General features: G+C 42.8%; 1 protein-coding gene across 1 annotated transcript; it reads left to right on the top strand.

Moving 5' to 3' along the window:
* The first annotated feature begins 5,606 nt into the window (after positions 1-5,606).
* LOC125435586 (interleukin-17 receptor A-like) lies at positions 5,607-19,111 on the top strand. The gene is made up of 8 exons (XM_048501800.1): positions 5,607-5,625; positions 7,673-7,721; positions 8,645-8,802; positions 10,063-10,140; positions 11,155-11,269; positions 14,011-14,109; positions 15,129-15,170; positions 16,584-19,111. The coding sequence occupies exons 3-8, from the start codon at positions 8,674-8,676 to the stop codon at positions 18,074-18,076; spliced, it is 1,956 nt and encodes a 651-aa protein (XP_048357757.1). The 5' UTR covers positions 5,607-5,625; positions 7,673-7,721; positions 8,645-8,673; the 3' UTR covers positions 18,077-19,111.
* The last annotated feature ends 5,539 nt before the right edge of the window (positions 19,112-24,650 follow it).

The raw sequence follows: 24,650 nt of genomic DNA, 5'->3' as shown, positions 1-24,650 counted from the left end.
TCTGTCTTGTACCTTTTCTGAATCTTGGATAGAACAATAAAGTTACTTATTGGTTAAGCTCTTCTGAATATTTCTGCCTCCTGATTGATATTTCTGTCAAGGAAGAAAGGGTTGTTAAACCATTCACAGATCAGTGCTTTGTCTTGTAAATTCCTTGAGTTTGCAAGCTTCCTCCCTTTACTTGTGGCTCAGATGTTCTGAGAAACTTCAGTTGGTGACATCCAAATGGGACAGAACAAGCTGTGGGTTGTTCTCTTGACTGAAAGCCAGAACTGTAAGACCCAGTTAATCCTACTTTGTAACCAAGAAAACAAACTGCATCTTCTTTCATCCAATTAGGACATTGCAAGATTCAGTTTCTTATTAGCCCCCAGACTTGAACAAGCCAGAGAACTGTAGAGGTTCATTCTCAAGATAAATTTATTATAGTTACACCCGAAGGTATGCTCTCGCACTCTCTCAATATAGCTGCTTCAGGGTGTAAGTGTTGGTTCCTTTCAGTGACATGGTTGTTCTCTTTCCTACAGGGTCTTCGCTGCATTGTGAGAAATAGTAAGTCAAGTTGTTTTTTTTAATTGCCTTCATATTATTCGTTTTAGAACAAGAGTCTTATGCTAAGCCTCTCTTATCTACCTGACTATTTTGGCAAGGGGCTTGGATACCTGAGGCCGATGTAGCAGCAGGCACATGGGACAGATGATGGCATATGAGTCAGAAGAAAAGGGTTGTGTTTTAAAGCATTCTCTATCATTCTGAACTTCAGCTATATGGTGGGCTAGAAATACAGTTTAAAAATTCATTAGGATTCTTTGTATGGAGTGTGGGGGAGTAGAGGTGTATTAAGCAACTTGATTGCTTATTCTTATAGTAAGCTGTCTCAAAAACAGTTATAATAGGTTTAGTAGCATATTTTGTCACTGTTAAATTTAATAATACTGAAATCATGGAACTTTTCAATAGTGTACTTCTCCACATTATAGCATATTAGTTGTGAACAGATAAGTTCTAAATATATCTCTCAAAATATCATATTTGTACAGAATAGCACAGAAAGTATTGTTCTATAATGCTGCCGAAAATGGATCCCCACTTTGGTGTCCACCAACACCTTTTCTGGCACTCACAAATGTTTTTAGAAAGTGGGCAGAGCCAGGTGGAGCTTTTGCACAGGAAAAACTTCTGGTTGGCCACTGGAAACTTGCAGCATTTTAAACATTTTGATTTGTCAGCATCTTTATTATGTGACTTAAAGTAAGTTGCAGCCACCATTTTGTATCTAGCTGCATCTCCTGTGGCAGCCATTTTATGGCTGTGGCCACCACGCCATATTAGAACTTATATTGCATGTTCTGATTAAATAAAATTAGTCTTTAAAAGCATCCCTCTAATTAAAAAAAAAAGAAAATATTTTAACATAAGCAATTTTTTTGTTCTCCCAAAACTTCCAGTTTTTCCATTGCTGGAAAAAAAATAGGGGTGGAGCAAATGGACAAAACCAGTTTTGTACAGAATCTTTCTGAATTTTTTTTTTTCAGCATCTGCATTTCTAAAGGTCAATCGAACTTTTCAAACTATAAGGCAAAATGCCATTTTAATACTATTTTTCATGAGTACAGTCCTTCATATAAGCTGTATATCAGTAAGATGTTCTAACTCATCCTTTTTCTTTGTTAGATTATTTTTTACTTGGAGAGCTTTTGGTAGTTTCTTATCTACATAGCAGGGTGGGGTCCAGCCCTCGGGTCTAGTCCTAGGTGTTTCAGTACCATCTTAGAAAAGGACATCATTAATGTCAAAGTTTGATTTAATCGGTAGTTTACTGTATGCATAAGAGCTGGACATGCCTAAGAAGAATGGACTCCCCTCTGCTCCAAGTTCTCTTGAGGTCCATGCAGATGTTTTCTCCTGAGGTGAGGGAGAGGGGAGAGCTTCTTCCGGTGCTAGGCATTGGACAGTGGCTACTGATAATTGAGTAACAACAGTTTAGTATACAGCTTATTAGGCCAGGCATTGAAAAGAGAAGCTGTTGACGTATTTATGTGGTGGCCCCAAATGATGGTGACTGTTCTTCAAATAAAACAACAACAAAAATGGTGCCTCTGTGTCACACTTCAGTTAAAAGCATATTGCCAGCAGCGGCTGATGGGAATTGTAGTCCATGAACATGTGAAGCCCCAGAGTTGGACACCTCTGCCCTAACTGCAAATCTAAGGACAGCTAATTTGTAGTTTTATGTAGAAAAATTAGGTGCATGCATAGTTGCCAAAACTAGGAGGTACTCTTAGGAATCAAGGAACTTTTCAGAATGGCTATTTCCATTGTGTCTAGATTGCTTCAGGAAACATTATTGGGTGGCATGGAGAGGTCCCAGTCTGTGATACAGTGAGACATGGGGTCTGTCCTATTAAGACCCGGAGAGGCCAATTCAAGTCCTTGCTCAGCTATGGGGGGACCCATGAGACAGTCTATCTCCCTTCTAGCCTACCTCATAGGGTTGTTGTAATATAAACTGAAGGGAGGGAAGAGCCATGTATTCCACCCCTGTGCTTCTTAGACACTTGGAATAAAATGTAGTACCTGATGTTCAGGATATGAAGTTCACACATGGGCAGAGAGCCTTTCTCTTTCTACCAAAACCCAAACTTCACATACATGCTACGGGGTCCAGTGCTATCAGTGCAGATCAGGAAGAGAATTGAAGTCTAAATTGATAGTCCCATGGGAATGTCAACTCAATGCATGACAGCTGTGAAAAAGGCAAACTCTATGCTGGGGATAGTGGGAAAGGGAATTGAGAATAAAACTGCAAAAAGATTGTCATGCCCTTATATAGCAATTGGTGCAGCTGCACTTGGAGTACTAATGTTCAGTTCTGAGGTAAATACATCTCAAAAAAGGATATTGAAGAGATAGAAAAAAGAGGTAGAAAGGGCACGAGGGGATGATTGAGGGACTGGAGCACCTTCCTTATGAGGGAGAGGCTTCTGGCCACGTTTAGGACTCTTTAGTTTGGAGAGAGCGTTTGAGGGATATGATTGAAGTCTATAAAAAATTATGCATGGGATAGAAAATGTTGACAGGGGAGAGTGCCTCTCTTTCTCACAATACTAGAACCAGGGGCATACGTGCCGAAAATGCTGGTGGGAAAATTAGGACTAATAGAAACATTTCTTCAAACCTTGGTGAGTGTGTTGGAATATGCTGCCACAGGAGGTGGTGATGACCATAATCTGGATATCACGAACTTGGACAGATTTATGGAGGAGAGAAGTCAATCTATGGCTGTCATGATCCTCACGATCACAGAGATTGCAAATGCCTTAAACAGACCAGGTTTGCAGGAGAGCAACAGCGACAGCAGAGCCATTGCTTTCACATCTACCACTTGTGAGCTCGAAAACTTGTTGAGCCACTGCAAGTAGTAGAGTGCTGGATAGATGGACTCTGGTCTGTTTCCAGCAGGCTCTTTCTTATGTTCTTAGAAATGTTGCAGCTTGTCAGTATTCTAGCCTTTCTTTTGACACTTAAGTAAGCATCTGGCTTTACCACAGTATTGCTCAAGAATCTCATTACCATTAACTTCCCCTCCATCTTGTATTTTACCAAGCAAAACATATTTTCTGACCACATCAAGCTGTACATGTTGACCATTTGCCTTCATGCTAGAAACAAAGAGTTCCCATAACTTAGCTACTTGCTAAGTACAGCATATTTTCATGTTTTGTTCATATGAGACAACTTCAGTCTGGCAGGGGGATGGGTAAATGGTTGGCAAACATTGTCTGCAGTGGATCAGATGCTTTGAATCTTCCTCCTCCTTTCTATTAGTCTTTTTTGGCTCCTTTTGTGAAGAAACTTGTCATCCTTGCTACTTAACCAATGATTAAAAGCCTTGGCAAATCAGGGAACCAAACCAAAACAGATCCTAGCTCCTATGGTACTTTTTAGGGTCTCTATTTTACTCTGACACATTGCTGAGATTTGAGGAGGTCTATTTTGGACCCAGAAAAGTTGTGCTATGTCTCTGCTGAACAGCACTATTCACTGGCACTGTGTCAGTAACAGGAGCTGCCACTGAGGTGGAGTTGTGGGCACCTTAATTATATGATACCAATGAATGCAGAATGAATTGATCTCCTAACTACAGGTGGTGAAATGGGATCTTTTCCAGATGTTAGAGCAAAATGTTCTTGTATGTTAAAGCAGTCCATTTGAGAAACTGGGCACCACCCCATCCCTTCTGTTTTTTTCAGACCCAGTAGCCAGGTCTGGCGATATAAAATGCTTCTTTCTCTCCATGTGGACTCTAAAATATCACTTCTTTCTATTTCCTTTCTCCATCCCTCTTCAACCAGCAGAGTATTCCAGTTCCTTGGAGGAGTAGGAATTAAATTGTGCTGCGAATTGAACAGTACAGGCAGGTCTGTGCTGGAGTTCGGGATTTTCAAAACAAACCGCACAAGCCAAGTCAGGACCAGATGATGGGCGTCCGGTGAGTGAGAATTGAGGTGCTATTTGCTTTGTTTTAGCTTTGTTTCTTCCTCCTTATTCACCCCTGAACAAATACATATCAAAAGCGCTACCACATGTATATAGAGTGCCAAAGCGATACACAAAACTGTGCAAATAATTTCATCACAACAGACTGAAGGATGCTTATTTTCTCTCCTTCAGCACATGTTTTCCATACATTACCACCTCATCTCTGTTGAACATGTTTACAGAAGTTGGAAGGGAGGAGAACTATCCGAGATAAACATCAGAGCATTTTGTCCATGGAGGCAGCCTTTTTTCAAAAGTACTTGCAAGGCAGCTCAGACAACTGGGGTTCAGTGACAGCAATATATTGCTTGTCATTTAGAGAAAGTGTATCTTTTTTTTTTATTGGGGGGGAGCAAGGAGGCTTTTCTTCCATTGATTTTTTTTTAAGAAATTATAAAAAAAGGGAGGCTGGAGAGGGTAGACTGCTGGATTGCCAAAGCTTTGTGTTAGTGCAAGAAGACTTTGTAGGAGAAATGTATTTAGAGGGAGACATTATAGAGGAGAAGTATGTGGAGCTAGATAAATACAATGGAGGAAGCTCTCCCACAGATGTGATTAGAGTGCTTCGCTGGGAAGTAGTTTTCCTTAACTGGCTTCAGCAGAGTAATCCCTGTGCGTGGTATTGCTCATTAGCTACCTTCTCCCTGGCTTCCCGCGTGAATGCCGCTTTGCATCAGAACCTGTGTCGCGAGGAAATCAATACCAGCATTTAAGTGTATTTGAGCGAGCCCCATTTGTGCAGTTTGGACTGGTTGCCACCCAGCTTTTCTTCTGCATTGAGGAAAAGGGAGGGATGAGTCCACCCACGTGCAGGATCACGCTAGTGATGTAGGGACCTGCACTCCAGAAAAGCCATGCGTGCACAGGGCTGTGGGCCGAAGTAAGGTGAATAAAAAAGTTCCAACTGGATCCCGGCAATACATACTACGTTTACATTTACTTTCAAGTGGAATTTCTCTTTCAACCACTTTTGTGAATTTTTAACCCGGGTCGGCATCGTACCAAGTGACTGTCTATCACCCTACCCAAGTTAGGCACTGATAGGGACCAAAGTAGTAAAATCCAAGCCATATACAGTACCAGGTAAGGAACTTTCTTTATAATGATGGTGATTATATTTGTTGAGGTGGAATTATTTTACAGGCTGATACATAGTAGACTAGGGATTCCAATGGTAGATATGTCCAGATGAAAATAACAATGTTGTTTTTTTTTTTTTTACTTGTATAGTGCCTACTGCTTAACACACACAGTAAGTGTTCAGACAGATCATGCTAGATGTAAAAATGGAAGACACCTAAGAGGGCTGGGGCTGGAGAAAAGAAACTGGTAGAATGGGAGAGAGGCCAGGGAAAAGAGTGTGATGAGTATAGAAAGGAAATCAATGGCAGTATGTAAAAGTTTGAGAAATGAAGAGAAGAGTTAAAAGTGTTTGTACTTTGAGAGGGATGCAGTTTTGAAGGTTAAGCATTTGGTAGAGATTGGCAAAGTTAGCTTCTGTACGTTTATTCGTAATAATACACTTGGTTTTCTAAGCGTTTTATATCTTGCATTCATAAATGTAGTCCTCAACAGAGCCTGTACCAATAAAATGGCAGTGCAATCCCACGTCATAAGATTCAAGCAGCGAATGAAATAACAGCAACAATAAAAAATAGCAGCATAAAAACACTAAAAGCTGTGATGCCTATATGCAGATTTGGCTTTTTTCCTAGACCAGGTTGGGAACCTTTTTTCCCCTCAGCAGCCACTGGCCTCACCTCCCCGCCCCACCCACTCACGCCTCCGGGCTTCTCTGTTCACTTACAGGCCACTACCACCTCCTCCCTCTGCCTGTAGTAGGGCAGGCAAGATGGGTCCTGGGCGGCCGGCTCAACTCAGCCGCCAGAGAGCACCCACCAAACCAGCTGGGCGCGGGAGGCCACAGCGCCCCTGGCCAGCGCCACGGGAAGGGTGTTTCCCCGCCTGCTTGCAGGGTGGGCTAAGATGGGGCCCGGGCGGCTCGTCGGAGAGCCACAGAACAGCTAATGAAGAGTCGCACTGTCCCCGTCCTGACTAATCTGGTTGAAAGCAGTACCATATCCAACTGTACAATTGCCTCTTCTGATATTTTCATCGTGGGGTTTAAATAGATTTAGTCCCATTCAACCAGAATTCCTTCCAAATTGCCAGTGACATCTTCCAGTTTAGCTAATTGATTCTATAGATACGCTTGCCTGTCCATCACCCATACATAAGCTTCCCCTAATCCTGTACGGCTTTGATACTAACCATTAATCACAATGGAAGACTCCTACTTGAAGCCTGGGGTTCTCAAAGAAAAGCAAAACCATATTAAGTCAGAATCTTGCCTCGGTTACCAGATGCTACATCTTGATGCGAGTGTAACATTCAGATTTCTGCATCTGTAGCCACATCCAAGTCCCAAGCCAGCAGGGACCTGTTTCAAGTGACATTTTTAGAATTGTAGGCATTAAATTTCCACTAAAAGCTAAAATTGTGTTGAGGGATCCCTCCAATGAGGGAAATTAATCTGGAGGTCTATAACAGGCTTAGAATCTTTTGCTTTAGAAATCCCCATGGCCTGTGTGTGTCCGAAAATCTGTACTGTTATTCCACAGTTTGGAATAAAATACAATTCCTAATCTAAGTTAAAAGTGGTGAGGAGGATCCCCAACAGTGTTCTCAATATTCAGTGATACATGTAAGTTGGCTGCTATGGCGTTGGTATTGACTGTCTTTAAAGTTTCTGAACCACCAATAATTTCTCCCATTTGAATAGCTGACTCATTAAAACCCTTCACTAAAATCCTTCGCCACAAATGTTTTTTGCAAGAGGGTGGAGTAACCCCCAGAAGCTTGCTGGCTTTAGTTGTCCCTTGGAGTAGAGAAACTCCATTTTCTATTCCCAACCGGAAGGCTTCATTTTCAGCCACTGCTGATTTGGTCTTCAGATGTCTTAAAGAATATACCAACTTTCAAGTGGCCTTTTAAAGTGCTCCTCCCTTTTAAACAGTGACAATCCATTTGACTGTCTATATCCTTCTGGACCTATTATTATTATTTTCCTTACATATATTTCCAAACATAAAATGCAACTATTCTAATATGTTGCTTTTTTTGTTTACAGGTTGCATGGATCTGCCATGAGAAAGTGACTGAACCATGTCTGCAAAGAGGTAGTGTTTATCCATAAATTGGTGTTCATATTTGCAGGGCCGTGTGTAGAAAATTACATGTCAATCTGTGAAGGTCTTGCTGGTTGCAGTATGGCTTAACTGGGACTGAATAGTTGGCCTATTCTTAGTAGCATTGAACACCCCACCACCAAAGAAGCTGGTGTGCAGCTTGGGGATGCTATTAGTTTATATATGTCTAATAATAACATTAAAAGACCCATGCTAGATCAGACCCATCCATTCTAGTCCATCATTCCATTTCTCAGAGTGGCCATCCACTTGCCAAACATAGCACAGAGTATTACCTCTTATTCAGAGGCTTACAGTTCATAGTGTGTTTAATCAAGATCACTTGGTGCACCATCTGTGGTTTGAGAAGCAATATTTGACCAGAGATATTCATGTTAGATTACTCTATGTAGCACTTCCTGAAGACTGTGCAGAAGCTTCAGAGGGTTCAAAATATAGCAGTGTGATTGTTAGCTGGTATAAATAATAGGGAATATATCCAGTGCTGAAAGAACTCAGTTGCTACTTATTCATTTCCAGTCATAATTTGAAGCACGAATTCTTAACTTCAAAGGTGCAGGCAAGCATTTAGGTAAAAACACTCCTATTCACCCAGGCCTCTGTAGATTGATTTGAAAGTAGTTGATGGTAGTTTTAATGGCTGTGTCTTGTGATTTCTCTCACTGCCCTGTTTTTGAGCTTTGTTTACAGTCCTGCAGTGTTGGTTTTTGGAGATGGCTGTTTTATTCAGTAGATTTTATGCTAGGGATTTTAATATTGGTTTTCTTCTAGGATTATATTTTCACTTTTATAAACTGTTTCATGACCTTTCAGCCAAGAGTGCAGGGTAAAATATTCTAATTAGATACATTTTTTAACATTCCTGAGTCTGTAATGGTTTTATTATCATACAGGTAGTCTGTGGGAGCCGAACATTGAAGGGATGAGCCTGGGTGACAGTTCTGTTAGGGTGAGCTTTGACCCAGCCCTGGAGCCAGCCAGTTACGGCATCTATGTGACCAGTTTTCAAAATGAAACGGAATGCAAGACAGGCGCAAAAGAGATCGTAGAGGTAATCAACCACTTGGGATGCTGACTTCAGAGTGTCGCCTCCAGTTCTCAAAAGTTTGAATTTCACTTTGTTCCTTATTCCTAATTATTATTGCTACTTAGAGTTGATCTTCAGTGGCTGTATCATAGCAGATACTGGAGCATCTCCTTTTCTGCTACACAATGGAATCTCTCACCTTTCCCCAACCCTGGAGGGTATCCTTAGCATGCAAGGGTATCTGTTCATCATATCAGAAAAGAGACCCTTCTATGGGAATCAGTTTCCCCTTCCACAACCTGATGCCCTTTTCCCTCAATCTGTGCAACAGCAGAGGAGCTGTTGGCAGGGGAACAAAGCAGTTCCAGCAGTGGTCCATATACTTTTTTTTCTCGGCTTCTCCAGATCAGCATATCTTGAAGGAACAAACCTGGTTCTTGAAAAGTAAGGGAATCATACATCACATACCCATAAATTCTGCTCAGACAATCATGCGTGTAACACTCTGCAAAGCATTGGATAGCCCCCAGCCTCCTACTGGCTTTGTACTATCTTAACTGGTTTCATCATTTAAAGCTGTTTGCCCAAAAATTAGGAATGCACGTTGCCCTGACTTCCTCTCCCTGATGCTGAATTTGCATTTATGAATCCATTTTCAAGGAGCTTTGTTTCTGGGGGCTCTTTTTTACTCTTTCTCAAATTTACAAGTTAAACTGGTGATGGTTCAGTCATTTTCTATAAAACGTTGTTTGTTTTTAAGGTGTCACTAGACTCCTGTGTATTTCTTTAAAAGGGGCTTGGACAGATAGCTTTAAAAGGGGCTTTAAAAGGGGCTTGGACAGATTTATGGAGGAGAAGTTGATTTATGGCTACCAATCTTGATCCTCTTTGATCTGAGATTGCAAATGCCTTAGCAGTCCAGGTTCTCGGGAGCAACAGCCGCAGAAGGCCATTGCTTTCACATCCTGCATGTGAGCTCCCAAAGGCACCTGGTGGGCCACTGCGAGTAGCAGAGAGCTGGACTAGATGGACTCTGGTCTGATCCAGCTGGCTTGTTCTTATGTTCTGTCATAGTGTTTATAATAAATTCCATTTGTCCTTTGAGCAAGGCATCCATTGCTGTTCCTAAATTGGCTTTAGCTCTCAAAACATCAGTAGGAACAAACAATCTGTTTGGACATCACACATTGATCCTCCCCCCCCCCCTTTAGCATTGCTCCATGTGCTCTTTGCTGGTTTAATCTCATACTCATTTCCACCTTGCTTCTCTCCCAGTTTCTGCAGGAAGGGCTCCAGCAGCGACTGAACGTCACAGTTGAAATCGAGAAAAATTTGAAGACTTGTTGCTCATACAAAGTTCAGGTAGTGTTTGATGATTTCCTTCTTCAGATGGGGTGGGAGAGTCCATTCTTAGTATCCTACTGTAGCAGTTCCTAAGCTGAAAGGCAGGTAAATCATGTGGACTAGAAAAGTCGTGAGCTACCAGTGATAACAAGTTAAGCATGGCAAACCTCACAGTGTTTATCAGTTAAAGGACTGATATTTTTCAGTTTTGTTTGGCTCATTTTCCTTGCAGTGTTTTCCTAAACATAATAAAAATTGATCGATCTTCCTCCTTTTTCATTGTCTCACCTCTTCTAGTTACCTGTAAGTCTTTCAACTTAAGAATGGCAGTGGTGCATCTCACGCAGAGGCGTAGGGTGAGAAAATGGCACCCAGGAGCCCCCCCTCGTACCTCCACCCCCCACTTCAACCCTTTCCCCCTCCCACTTACCTTTTTCTGCCAGCAAAGCAGCTGGCTGATAAAAAGCTTTTTCAGCCCGCTGCTTTGTCAGCTGAAGAAGCAGCCTGGCAGGCGAGGGGGGAGGGGTTGGGGGCGATTTTCTGCAAGTGGGCAGGCGTGCACTCAGTGCGCAGCACACCCCTTTCCCTGCCCCCTTAGAGCTGCGCCTCTGATCCCACGTAATCTTCCGCTTTGGACCACATATGATTTTTGCTCAAGAGGGTCTTATTTCTGGTTATAAGCCATAAAAAGTTGTCACAACAAAAGTGCACATTGCAATCTGGCCGTCTTTCCCAGTTGAACCTTTGGCCTCTTCCCTACTAAAATGTGAAATGGTACTCTAAGTTAAGGTTTACTTCTGCACATTGTTTAAATTTGGAAAGAGAACAAAATGGAGTGGATGGCTTCTAACTCGAGGCACCCTGAACAGCAGCAATACTGTTGGTGACCCTCCTAGTAAAAAATGTCATGCTAGAGACAAAAGCCAGCAATTGCTGCTCTGGTTTCTGGTCTCAGAACATGCATGAGAATAATTGGGGAACAAAACATTGGGTTAACTGCTGAAGTTGTCCTCTCCTTTCTTTTCCATTCAGATCCAGCCATTCTTTGCAGCTTGTGGCACAGATTGTTGGAGGCACTCTGCTTCCATCCCATGTCCCCCATCTTTTTTCCTGCCTACGATGAGCATTGCCAGAGAGAATGGAACTGGTATGAATTTTGTTTAAGGTTATATAGCCAAGGACTGGTTATTACTTTTCTTAAAAGGCACATCAGAGGCAGAATCTTTCTAAGAACTGGAGTCTCCTGGCTAGTATGCACAGTTTTTATGTACTTAAATATAACATTACATAGCAAAAAAAGTGGAAAAGAAATTGGACATCAAGAAAACATGGAAGACATCTGCTTGTAAAATATGAAGGTTCAGTCCAGGTGTCATGTAAACTGTTGCCTCAAGGTAACTGTAATGCGGCAGTAATCCCACCCCCCCTTATCCGCAAGAATATCAGAACTTGTTTTGTATCATAGGCTCTTAGGTTGATTTTACATTAACACAAAACCAGGGTTTACTTTTATGAAGGTTAATTTGTGAAACCTGCATCTCTTTTGCAAGTGGTCACTGAGATCCCAGTTTGCTTCTGCCAGTTCCAACATCTTAGCTTGCTTTGCAACAAGAACAGTACCAGAGAATGAGAATGTCACATTAAAACTATTGATAAGCCTCAGTTATGGTTTATTTAAGCCATCTTACAGTCATGGTTCAGAACCTGGTCTGACGTACCCTTACTCACCATTGTTAGTAGAGTGGCCCACATTCAGGCAGTCACACTAACCAGTTTGTTTGACTGAATCATCATGGTTTTGTGTGGTCTGTTTCAACTGTAGCTTGTGAAACCGAGATTTCACTCAAAGACAAATCCTGGTGTCATCCTCTATATCCTTCTGTTCAGAAACCTACCCGCATTGCAACCCCAGCCAAAGGCATAGATTTCACTGTGTCAACGTCGTTTATCATTGACAGCAAACACCTAGAAGGCAGGGAAGCTGAAATCTCACAAGTGCTTCATGTTAAAGCTTTTCGCATTAACCTGTTCCTTGCACCAGAATCTCAGGCATGTACAATTTTATCCACATTTCCAAGAATCCAGCAAAAACCCCTGCCCATCTACACATTTTGTTTCATGGTTACGCTCTTATTCCATGTTCTGCCACAGGAGCATGCCTTGCACCACGGCAATGGCAAAGCGGGACTGGAAAGCAGTGGACTTCATGGACGACATAAGGAGGGTTGTGCCTCCCTTGCTCCTGTGCCATTGCCCTTGGCAACAAAGTACATGGCAGAGGCTCTGCTTCTGCAACCTGCTTTGTACCTTTGTCTGGGGAACTCTGTATTGAACAGGTGACAAAGAGTGCATGCTCTTCCACATCTGCACTACTGCTTGCCCACCTTAGGCTGCTGCAGTGGTGTGCTGCCTTTGGAGCCTGCCTGACCACTAGAACATCACAGGAGGAGGCTCCATTGGGAAAGAGGACAGGGGATGCTGTAAACTGCCCCCTGAGATGCCACATGACAATGTTCTTGCACCCATCATATGAGCAAAAAAGAAACTCCTAGATATTTCAGGAATATTCATTTTAAGCAGGACTTGTAAGGCACCCCTTCTAGGCCAGAGGCCATGAAGTTTCAAGCCAGAGTTTGGGCAGGATTCCACATCTTTATTTAGTGTAAAAATGTGGTCAAGAATAATTGGTTAAACCAGTTTGGGATCGTGATATAAGAAAACCAAACTAATAGCTAGACAACAGAATTCAGACAATTTACTGGTCTATTATGCATCATCCACTTACCACATTCCTGTTTGCTTCAGAGTGGGTTTTCCCATGGCTTCCTGTTTTAACATAGATCACCCTGCTGCAAATTGTCCAGATCTGTGCCGATCCGCCATTTTGGTCAACCCCACCTTTTCCCAAGCAACCCCTTTTCTTGCACTTTTTTTGTAACAAACTATACCACCTACTTGTTGCTCCCTTGATTCTGTTGCTTGCTGCCCTCTTTTCTTTTTTCTTTTTGCATGTATGTTTTTTCAGTGTTATTTTTTTTTGCGAAATCCATCACTGAACTGATAAAATATCACTTTCCTCCTGGCACAGCAATTGCCCACCTGCCCAGCTCTCCCCTTTCGACAAATGACCCCCCCCCCCCCCTTTGCTCTCTGGCACTGAAGTTTCCCTGATCTCCAAAAGCGTCCCAGAAAAAAAGCCTGAAAAGAGTACAACTCAGTACCATCTCTTCCACTTTCCCTTTAAAGCCAGGGAAAAATTCCACTCTTTAGAACTGCCAGGCTTCTGGGATCTGTGGCACCATGAATGCAGGAGCAGGGGAAACCTGTACACAACCAGAAAAGTGCCCTGAAGAAAATGTATGCTCATGGCAGGGCAGACCACACTAACTATAATTACTTTAATTTTAACTTGGATTTCTTGTATGTCTGAACTCAGCCAGCATCTTGAAGCTGAGCAGCTGGCAGTTTGAAAAAGGAGCAATTTCAAGGAATTGCCAGAGCGGAGGGGCAAACCATACAAGGAAAAAGATCACTGAGCTAAGCCAGTCTAGTTCAACAGAGTTTGAAATAGGAGATATTTAATTTTAAATTAAACAATTGAAGAGTATTATACATAAACTAGTAGCCCTGAATATTTATCCAAACTTTCCTCCTTTTTTAAAGCCTGCTAGGTATACGCAGTTTTGATTACATTGAGGTGCTTCAGAAGCTGAAAAGTAGGATAGAAATATGAAAGAGAAATAATGATGACATTTTTATTTAATGGATCCAAGCTTGAACTTTGGGTAAAGGTGCCTCCCACCCACTCCAAGCAATTTTGGACAGGACATTGTTTGATAAATGCAACCGTGAAAACATGCCCTCCACTGTCTCCTTCCTGTATTACAGATTCTTCCGTATGGATATCCTGGTGCAGCACTCTCGTCTGCTTTTTAGTAGTCGGGGGTATTGTTGCTTGGGTTTTTTGTCATGCTCGAAAATATGAAGGTATGTAGCGTGTTGGAACCCGGGAGGGGTACGGTCAGCCAAATTGTTTTGCATCCCCTTAGAATAGCCTGCCATTGGCTACTCAACCTTCAGCCTCATGCAGGTCTTTGTGTAGTACTTTGGTATATAGCAAGCAACTGAAATTTCTTATTCAGCCAACAACTAGTTTATGCCCCATTATCAACAAAGCTCGATCTAACTTGGTAATCCTCATAATAAACCCTGCCAGTATTCTTATCATAAATTTGAGGAGAGAGTAGCTTGGTCTTTTTGCCAGAGTGATATGTTAGGTCTGATTCTCTACTGAGCAGCAGTGGCGTAGTGGCTAAGAGCAGGTGCACTCTGATCTGGAGGAACTGGGTTTGATTCCCCGCTCTGCCGCCTGAGCTGTGGAGGCTTATATGGGGAATTCAGATTAGCCTGCGCGCTCCCACCCAAGCCAGCTGGGTGACCTTGGGCTAGTCACAGCTTTTCCAAGCTCTCTCAGCCCCACCCACCTCACAGAGTGTTTGTTGTGAGGCGGGAAGGAAGGGCAAGGAGATTGTAAGCCCCTTTGAGTCTCCTACAGGAGAGAAAGGGGGGATATAAATCCACTCTTCTTCTTCTGTCAGTTTCAGGCCTCTAGTTCTTCATATCTTTTAAAGTTGTCCAACTCTCTGCCTTACTATCTCTGTATTAGTTCTCCCCTATTCCCTGTACTTAATTTCAGGGGACTTGTGGTAGTTTGCGTTGCACACAGAATCATCCATCGCAACATCCTGTGTGTTTTTTCAAGGTCAGAGACTCTTGGAGGAGAGAAAGGATAAAGACTTTAGCACTAAGAACAAACTGAGTGATAGATGGCTCATGTTTTCTTTGTTCCACCCGCAAGCTCTTCTTTCAGACAATGCATCCGAATGAGGCTGGCTGCTGCATCCTAGAACCACAGCCACTTCATAGTCTTTTAAAAAAATGTCATTCCTAGAACGAGAGCACGTATATCCTCCTCATATTTGGTTATTTGTTTTTCCCCCACTCAGGACCACGTTCTGGAACAAGTAATAACGACGGTGCACACCATGGTAAGAGAATCTTGCCTCAAGTTGAGTTTTACAGTCTGGGACCCTGGGTTAAATTATCAGAATGGAGGCAATGATTTATGTTTTTAAAACCACAGAGCTATCAAGAGCTGTGAAGATTTTATATGCTTTATTACTACTTCTGAGAGGCTGTGAAATTTTTATTAGCACCTGGGACTCTTTACTTTATGAATCAAAATTGTGGAAAATGCTGGTCTTCCACTCATATAATGGGTTGGACTGTTTTTATCCATCGTTTTGTTCTTTAAGGAAACTTATTTACTTTAAGTAATTTTACACCCACTGACTTCACAATAACTCTGGTCAAGAGTGTACGTTACATGATCAGTAAATGTAATCAGAATTACTCCCAACGTTAGTCTGTAGAGATCATAGGATAACTGCATTGGGTTGCACGATTGGGCAATCAATTTTTAGTACAAAAGGTGGGAAAGTTTCCTGGCTCATAGTGGAGCAAACCTCTGTGTCTGAAAAATTGAGGAACATCTCTAGGACACTAGAGATTCAAATAATATTTTATCTTGTGTTATATGTACAGCTATCAGATGACAGGGCAGTACAAAGCGATTTGTGACATTTTTGGCAAGTGAGAGTAAACTTGACAAGGAGAGTAAACTTGACTCTGTGAGAGTAAACTTGATAAGGAAACCTAGGCTGGAGACTTCAGCTATACATTTGCTCCATGGATACTTTTCTCAAGGTGCTTCAAAACTCCTTGGGAAACACTAGTTTATTGGAAGCCCCTAGCATCAGAGGAGGCCTGCTGTGTGGCAGAGGAGCACTTCTGTAGCACTGGAGAGAAGCATTTGCAGAGCAAAGATGTAGGAGCCAAGCCTCTCTATAAGAGAGAGGAGGGAGGAGAAGTGCACATGACTGTGATGCCAGGAAGACCCCGTCCTCTACACCAGGGGTCTGCAACCTGCGGCTCTCCAGTTGTTGGCCATGCTGGCAAGGGCTGATGGGAATTGTAGTTCATTAACATCTGGAGAGCCGCAGGTTGCAGACACCTGCTTTACACCCTCCATTCTAGTTGTATTTAACCTCTTTGTAGCTTTTTTTACTGCTGTGGGTTCAAAGCACACTGAACTTAACCCGAGTGTGTGAACATGAGATCCCCACTGTTCCTAGAATAACTATTATTTCTGTTATCCTTGCTTGCCTTAAATTAACAGTTATGTGAATGGAGATGTGAGGATTTATCCTCTTGCTGTTAAAGGTGGGCGGTTGAAACTGTTAGCTTCCCACAAGTTTGCCATATTTTGCCTCAATTACTTGTCCCTATATTTCCTGCAGTATAGCATGCACATGCAGCCCTGCCTTTTCTTCTGCTCTCTTGCTTGCCATTTATGGAGTGCAGTGACCCTAATAGGGTTTTGTAACATCTCAATCTTCCAGGTCTGCTGGACATTCCGCAGCCTCCCCAGCAACTGAAGCCCAGAAAAGTTTGGGTTGTGTATTCTGCTGATCACAAGCTGTATGTCGATGTCGTGATGAAGTTTGCTCAGTTCATGCGCACAGTCTGTGGAACTGAGGTGGTCTTGGATCGGCTGCAGGAGAATGAGATTTCCAAGGTGGGAGCCATGTGCTGGCTCACCCGGCAAAAGCAAGAAATGGAAGCTCACTCGTCCAAGATCATCATCTTGTGTTCTCGAGGGACTCGTGCCAAGTGGCAGGCCATGCTTGGGCACAAGGAAAGCTCCGTCTCTCTCAGGGAAGACAACCTGCTGCCAAGTGGGGACTTGTTCATCCCTGCTTTGAATCTGATCCTGCCAGATTTCAAGCAGCCAGCTTGCTTTGGCACGTACCTGGTCTGCTATTTTGAGGGCATAAGTAACGAAAAGGACATTCCAGACCCATTCAATGTCACCTCTAAGTACCAGCTGATGGACAAGTTTGAAGAAGTTTACTTCCTGATTCAGGATCTTGAGAAGTTTGAGCCAGGGCGAGTTCATAAGATTCTGGAGATCTCTGCTGGAAAGTATAGTGAAAGCCCAAGTGGCAGGAAGCTGAAAGAAGCCGTGCAGAAGTTCAAGGAATGGCAGACTGAGCACCCTAATTGGTTTGAAAGAGAAAATGTTGGTTGTGATGGAGAAGGTGATCTGCAGTCTCTGAATGGGGAGCTCTGTGAGGATGTAACACTGGATGAGGGGGGGATTTGGAAGCAGCAGCTACTTCCACGGGAGCCTGATCCTGACAGCTGTTGCATGGTCGACCTCTGTATCAATGAGGAGGAGCATGGAATCTGTAAACTGCTACCGCGGCTCCCTCCACAAGAGGATCCGGCATTCCAAACCTTGATCATTCCTGCAGATGATGAGATTTCTGCAGTCCAGGTAGTAGAGCCAGTTGCTGTTGCAGAAGAGAGAGAGATATTCAGCCATCAGCTATTGACCAATGGAGACTGGCTTGAAGGAGGAGACCCAGTTCGGGAGACAAGCATGCTAAAGAGGAACAGCATTCTCCTTCAGGAAGAACTGTCCTCAAATGCTCAGCCCCTACCGGCTGATATGAGGCAACAGTTGGAGGGACTGATGCTTTCTCTCTATCACCAAAGCCTTGCCTTTTCAGAACCTCCCATCTGCCAGGAGGTTATTAATGAACACCAGCAGCCTCTAGTTTTTGAGGAGATGTGCAAAGATCAGAGAGAGTCGATGCAATCGGACCAAGGTTACATTTCCAGATGTTCTCCTTTGCCTTCGGATGGCCCTGTTGAGGAGGAGGAGGAAGAGGAAGAGGAAAAATATCAGGAAAGCCACAGAGATGCTGAGCATCTTTCCCCAAACATCATGGACAGTCTAAAGAGTCTGCAGCAGCAGCTGTTTTTCCAGGACATTCAGCAGAACTCCAACTGGAATTGCAAGGGAGGGAGAACAGAGGGTGTTCTCTAGAGGCTGCTGACCCAGCTTTGTGTTGGTGGCTGTAGGTTGAGCGCGCAAACATTTCTCAGGTTCTGCACTCAGGCAAGTTTGGGTGTTTTTCAGCACCCATTTTTATGATGAAGGCTTATGGACAGATCTGATGTCTGAAGTCTTATGGACAGCTCTGACGTCAGGCAACAGAGCTGACCTAATCTATGCATCTTGCTAGCAGTATCTTCCACAACATCCTGTCCTCCATCCATCAATCTCTAAATAGAGGAGCATGTTAAATATTTATTATAGTCATTACGCAGATTGACCCTGCCCACTGCCACTTGGGAACACAAGAACATTCAGTGGGTCAGAAGGTTTAGCCCAGCAGGGTAGCCCTGTTTGGTAACCTTCTGTGGCAACTGGCTTGTTACTGCGGGAAACAGGATGCCGAATTAGATGGGCCTCAGGCCTGATTCTGCACTGGGCTGTTTTTATGTTCCTTCTGAATTCAAAATGCAAGAATTGGGGGTTTTCAGGCATAATCCATTTAGTAACAAATGTACTGATAAAAATTATTGTAAGACAAAACATCAAGACAGACGTTGGGTGTTGTTCCCCAGCAGCACTGTTCTTTGGGCTATTTCAGCTTAAGGTTAATAAGGTAAAATACTCCTGTATTGATCTCAATTATTCAATTTAATTATAAATACTGCAGTAATTAATTTACTTTTCTATGGCCAGCTAGTCCAGCAATGTTGCCTGAGTTATGGATTTTCCAGTAAATGAATTGGCAGACTCTATACTGCAGCTGTAGTTCAAGGATAATTCACATCACTTAAGCAGCCTTCTAAAAGTACCTGTTTTTTTGGTAATGAGGTTCCTCTTTGTTCATTGTGTAATATGTGCTGTGCACCAGGGATGCTGATTTGGCTGAGGCAGATGGTAGGAAACAGTTGAATGGTATAAGGAGAAGAAGAGATTAAAGAAAGGTCCCAGCCCCTTAGCTAGTCTTTCAACCACAATGCACTATCAAATCGCAGCTGGCTTAACGCAACCCGCTGGGATTTTCAAGGCAAGAGGCCTTTGGAGGTGGTGTGCCATTGCCTGCCTCTGTGTAGACCGAGACAGTTCTGAGAGAACTGTGACTGGTCCTAAGTCACCCAGCAGGCTTCATGTGGGGCAGTGTGGAATCAAACCTGGTTCTTTAGCTTAGAGTCTACCACTCTTCATTACCAAATTCAAAATGCTGGTTGAAAGCTGTATTTAGACTAGGACACAGCTTAATGATTGCAGATGGTGCCAAGGAGAGAAGAGGTGGGAATGACGACAGTAAATAACAGGACTGGATCTTGCCCTCTGATACCACAAGTGGGTTGCCAAGCAATGAATTGCATTCTTTGTTGGTGAGGTTATACCATGGACTACTTGTGACCAAAGTGGTTTTTCATATCCAATCCATAAGGTTATTCAGACTTCATGCACATTGGTAACTAATTCAATCCAAGCTTAAGTGAGCAGCTGCTCCCATGTTCCGGTTGGGAAGAAGAGGCATGCAATCCCAAAAAGGTTTTATTTCATTCCTTTCTCCCTGGCCCATCAGGCCTGCACTGTTTCAATGGATCAATACTGAATCTGGTACCTAGTTCATCTGGCAAGGCCAGAAGGCTTGTCTGCCTTTTCCTTTGGCAGCTTTTAATTATACAATGCATTTTGTAAGCTGTTCTGTAGTTATTCTTATTAAATATTTGTAACTAAAGAGAAAAATTCTGGTGTTCCATATACCCATTAAGCTATACTTGTTCTCTTACTCTGCTTATATATGTGTGTTTTTCCTTTCAAGGAAAGTGATGTACAATTGTGCTGGTTCACTGGAAGGCCCGTGTCAAAAGTGTTGTCCTTGAAGGCAGCATTTTACCCAGTATACATACCTGGAAGGAATGGCCATGATCCAGTAGCCTAGACAAGCATTCCATAGGTGCTGTTTGTAGACAGACTGTTCTTAATTCAGTAACATGAAGAAGAGTTGGTTTTTATATCTACCTTTAAGAACTCCCAGGGCACCTTACAATCACCTTCCCTTCCTCACAACAGGTGCTGAGAGAGTGCTGAGAGAATTGTATTGTAGCCCTATTTAAAAGGTCCAATGTAGGTTAAGCCCCGGGTTTTATAAATAATCCAGATTTTCAATTTCTATCTGTTGTGAGTTTTCCGCGTTGCGTGGTCTGGTAATTCTGCTAACATTTTGCCTACGTGTCACAGCCAGATGTGTTTCTCTCCATGGTACAGTGTGTCAGGAAAATAGTCATCTGGGAATTAACCCCTTCTCCTATGCTGTGGTACACCATGTGGTTTGAAGCAGTACAAATGAGTGAATATCTGGTTGTAATGCAAAGGAAGAGGGGAGTAACAGCTGGCTACATGAGGGGAGGCAAGAGAACAAGTTCTCTGCCAAACACACACCCCGCTAAATGTCCGTCTACCATCTTATTCCACTGTAACTGTAGGCCAAATTTAAGGGTCATGTTTGTTTATGATCGTACTGCTTCAGACTGCTGGGGGAAGTTGGTGAAGTGCTTACCTATGTTAAACATTTCCAGCATGTAGGGGAGAAATAAGATTCCGAAATATCAAGATTTGTACTGGCAACCAAGATCAAGTTAATTCATACCACAGTATTCCCTGTTGCTGTGTATGGATGTGAAAGCTGAATAATGAAGAAAGCTGATCAGAGGAAAGTACCGATTAATTTAAAATGTGACATTGGAGGAAAATGTCACGCATATCGTTGATCGGCCAAAAAAAGCAAGCCTGAACTTTCCGTAGACACTAAAATGACTAACCTGGCTAGTCAATGAAAGCTGATCAGAGGAAAGTACCGATTAATTTAAAATGTGACATTGGAGGAAAATGTCGCATGTCGTTCAATCGGCCAAAAAAACAGAAGCCTAAGACTTTCAAAGACACTAAAATAATCGCTTAGAGGCTATTATACTTTAATCACATTATGTGAAGAGTCATTGGAAAGGACAGTAACACTAGGGAAAGGTTGAAGGCAGCAGAAGTGGAAGACCCATGAGACAAGTAAATTGACAGCATTTACGTCCATGCAGAGGAAGAATGAGAAGGTTTATCCTACCCTTTCCTCTTGACATGAGTGGGACAATTGTTTTCTTCCCAGCTGGGAGCACATAGTCCACAAAAAGCTTTTCCTTTTAGCTCTGCTGAACTATTGTCTATTCAGACAGGCAGCCACTTCCGTGGACCCAGGCAGAGGTCTTTGACATCACCTGTTACTTGATCCCTTTAACTGGAGGTGCTGCAAATTAAACCTGGGACTTTCTGCATGCTCAGTGGATCCTCTCCAACTGAGCCATGCCCCCCTTTCCCATACACATTGGTCCTAAGGCTGCAACTACATATTGCATGTAGTTTCATGTTTATTTTTTTCAGATTCTTTTCCCCTCCTGACTCGAGTCATGACAGTCGTGACTGAGGAGAAGGCTGGCAGGAGGGAGGTGCACTGTTTTCATGCCTTCTTCTTGAGAAGATCATCAGCCTGCCATGCCACCACCCCAGCAGGCATATCAGTTGGTTATGGCGATTTTTCCCCCAGCAGTAAACAGGTGTGTTGGGGCAGAGTCTTCAAGGTTTCCTGCTTATAGAATTTTAAGTTGCAGAAATCATGAGTTTCATTTTATTCCCTTTCCCAACATTCATAAATCATATTTCAAGAAAAGTTGATACTAATTTGTTTATTTTATGAACAAAATCTTGTTTAAAAAATATAAGCTCTGTTAACTTGGTGGGGATGCTAAGTTTCCTTACCCTGTTCTTTCTTAGCTGTTATTGCCCTGAGATCTGATCCTTTTATAGCTGCTGTCTCCATAAATTAAAGACTTGCCCTAAACAAAAGGAAAGCTCATCAGCTCTCTTGAACAGCAAAACAATGGGGCAGAACCTCCATGCCTAAATGGAAGTCAGAAATCACTAATGCTGGTATGACATAACAAGGGAGATAATGTGTGGGGTTTGATGAAACAGTTAACCCCCAGGGGTTACTGAAGGCAGCTCTTCTCTTATCAAGAAATTAACAGAGCAAGCATATGAATTGTGTGCCTATGTCCCACCTTTTAAAAAAATCTGATTGCAACAATGGTGCTAAGTGTGATTTATAACGCTGTAAGGTGATTCTCACAACTGCCATTACTTGCAAAATTAAATATGAATGGAATTTTTAAGGGTTGAGGGAAAGTATTTTAATACTTTCTTCAAAGCTGGTGATTTGTTTCTCATGGAATCTTACATTATTGATGCTACAGGTTTTCAAACCCAGCTTTGCCTCAGTAAAGCCCTTGTAGGGAGCGGTACCCCACCCAGCTATATGCAATAAGCTTGAGGGAGGACTTGGTACAATCCCCTCACCTTTCCTCTTTTGGAGTCGCGATTACTTCTTTTCTAAGAGGCTTTTCTAAACATAGGGTAGCCCTGCAGCCGGGAGAAGAATCCCTTCCATCACATTCACTTACCGAGTTAGGTATGGCTGCACTGATCTACAAGCAAATCTAACTTGTGTTGCTTGCATGGGTGGACTGTTCCTCTGTATCTTCTTTCTCATTCCTAAGAAAGTTCTGCAGTGATCTCTGCTACGAACGCAAACTGTTTCGGACAGTCTTTTCTTGTGTTCAAGTAAAATACTCCTTTCCACTGCCTGACAGCGGCATCTCTTTAGAAATTCTTAGGGCAGCATTCATGCAGGGAATCCACCCTATGTGAAAGTTAGGTGTAGGCTTGCTTGTTGAAAAATATACAGAGTTCTTGTAATGGCTTATGGCCTTTTTTGTTCCTGAGGAGCAGGTTGTTTCAATGAGGGTTCCCTCTTTGGGTGGTGCGTGGTGTAACGAAATATTTTACGTCTCTTTTTCTCTCTGGTAGGAAATTAGCATCCCGCCCAAAAAAGTATCTCAGAGCACGGGGGTGGGGGAGTCCACAGTACTTAGTTTTACAATCACAGTCACTCACAGCACCAAGATTGTCTAGACAAATAGAAGTTACAGATGGGAAGGTTCCTGCCCACATAATTGACCTTCAAAAAGCTTGGCTGTGAAAGCAGGCAAAGCTGCAGAAAGTTAAATCCTAGGCCTCCCATCACAGCAATCAGCAGGCTTGTAGCCAGCAAGCATTCAGCTCAGAGAACTTCCATCCAACCTCAGCTAGTTTCCCCAGGAACTGAATTACATGCCCAATAAAAATCCCACTTCCCAGGTGCAAATACAGAGAGGGCAGACTATAAACATAGTAGAAGATAGCTGTGCCTGAGGACTAGCTTCTTGCTCTGCAGTTCAGGCCAATAAAGTAATTTCAATTAAATGAAAAATGTGTGGTGTACAAAGAAGGGGCAGGGAGTTCCCCAGGAGCACCTTATTTCAAAACAGCCTTTGGAGAAACTGATTGTTTGGCATGCTGTTTCCCTTTTCCTGCTTGGGTAGCTTGGAAAAAAAATTCATTGCCACAGTAGTTTGCACTCAACACTGTAGGAACTACTATCACCAGCAGCACGCACTCCACAAAGACAGAGGGCCGATGGGAAGAATCTCTGAACATCTGGAGAGCCGCAGGTTCCCTACCCCTGAATCCTAACCCAACAGCCAGGTCTTCAAACCTGCCTTTAAAAAAAGATTAGAACTGGGTGAAAGTTGATCTTGCCATTGTGACTTATTGGTTCAATTCTATGGTGAAAATTTAAGCTGGGGGTGGGGGGAGAGGGCTCATGTGAATTTCTAAGAGCACACTTTCCCCCACACTCACTCCCTTTGTAGAGCTGCATGCATCCACAAGAAAGAAGATGGCTTTATGGGGATATGTTTGGGGCTCTTCAAGATATCCGAGCTGTTACCCGAGACCTTTTCTAATGAGACCTCTCTCTACCAGTTTTCATTCCATACCAACACACAACATGTACCAAACAGTAGCAATAAATAAACATTTAAGAACATAAGAATAGGTTAGAGTCCGCCTTGTCTGTTCCAAGGGGGAGGTCAATTTGTCTCAGTCACTGTTGACCTCATAAATTAAAGCAAAGGAAGGATGTCCTCAAAACAGAGCACCAATTTCTTAAATCATGCAAGTCTGCTATGGAGAAAATCAGAGGCCCAGCAAGTGGAGAGTGTTGATAGACCCTGTTGTCACCAGTGAGTTTATGTCTCCGTCAAGAAGGGTTTTTAACGCCCTTCTCTTCATAAAAATCAGGCATCAATGTTCCATTTGCACAAAGTCTGTGCATAATGCAACAAGGTTTAAACACAGAGGTAGAAATTTTCAGCAAGGAAAAAAATATGTCCATTCTCAAGATCGCAGATACTACTACAATAATCCCATAAACTTGGCCATGAGGGTGTTCTCAACCAGGAACTTTAAAGTATTTTTTACAAGGTAAAGGTGGGTTAAAAGTGATTCCTGGGGGGAGGGGGACAGGGTGGTGTGAGTTGCACATTTCAAGGTCTGATGTGGAAACTGTTGCCAGTGCAGTCTCTTCCTAAATCACAAACATCAGAAACTGAATCAGCAGAGGTCGGCCTTGAGGAGTACCAACAAAGGAAACCCAGAGAGGGTC

Source organism: Sphaerodactylus townsendi, linkage group LG06, assembly GCF_021028975.2.
Source record: "Sphaerodactylus townsendi isolate TG3544 linkage group LG06, MPM_Stown_v2.3, whole genome shotgun sequence".
Taxonomy (NCBI): domain Eukaryota; kingdom Metazoa; phylum Chordata; class Lepidosauria; order Squamata; family Sphaerodactylidae; genus Sphaerodactylus; species Sphaerodactylus townsendi.
The sequence above is the reverse complement of the archived record's forward strand: the minus strand, read 5'-3'. Positions and strand labels throughout refer to the sequence as shown.

Coding starts and splice junctions, on each gene's coding strand:
- LOC125435586 (XM_048501800.1), top strand. CDS start 8,674: ATGAGCCTGGGTGACAGTTCTGTTAGGGTGAGCTTTGACCCAGCCCTG. Junction 14,110..15,128: donor TCATGCTCGAAAATATGAAG/GTATGTAGCGTG, acceptor TCCCCCACTCAG/GACCACGTTCTGGAACAAGT. Junction 15,171..16,583: donor TAACGACGGTGCACACCATG/GTAAGAGAATCT, acceptor TCAATCTTCCAG/GTCTGCTGGACATTCCGCAG.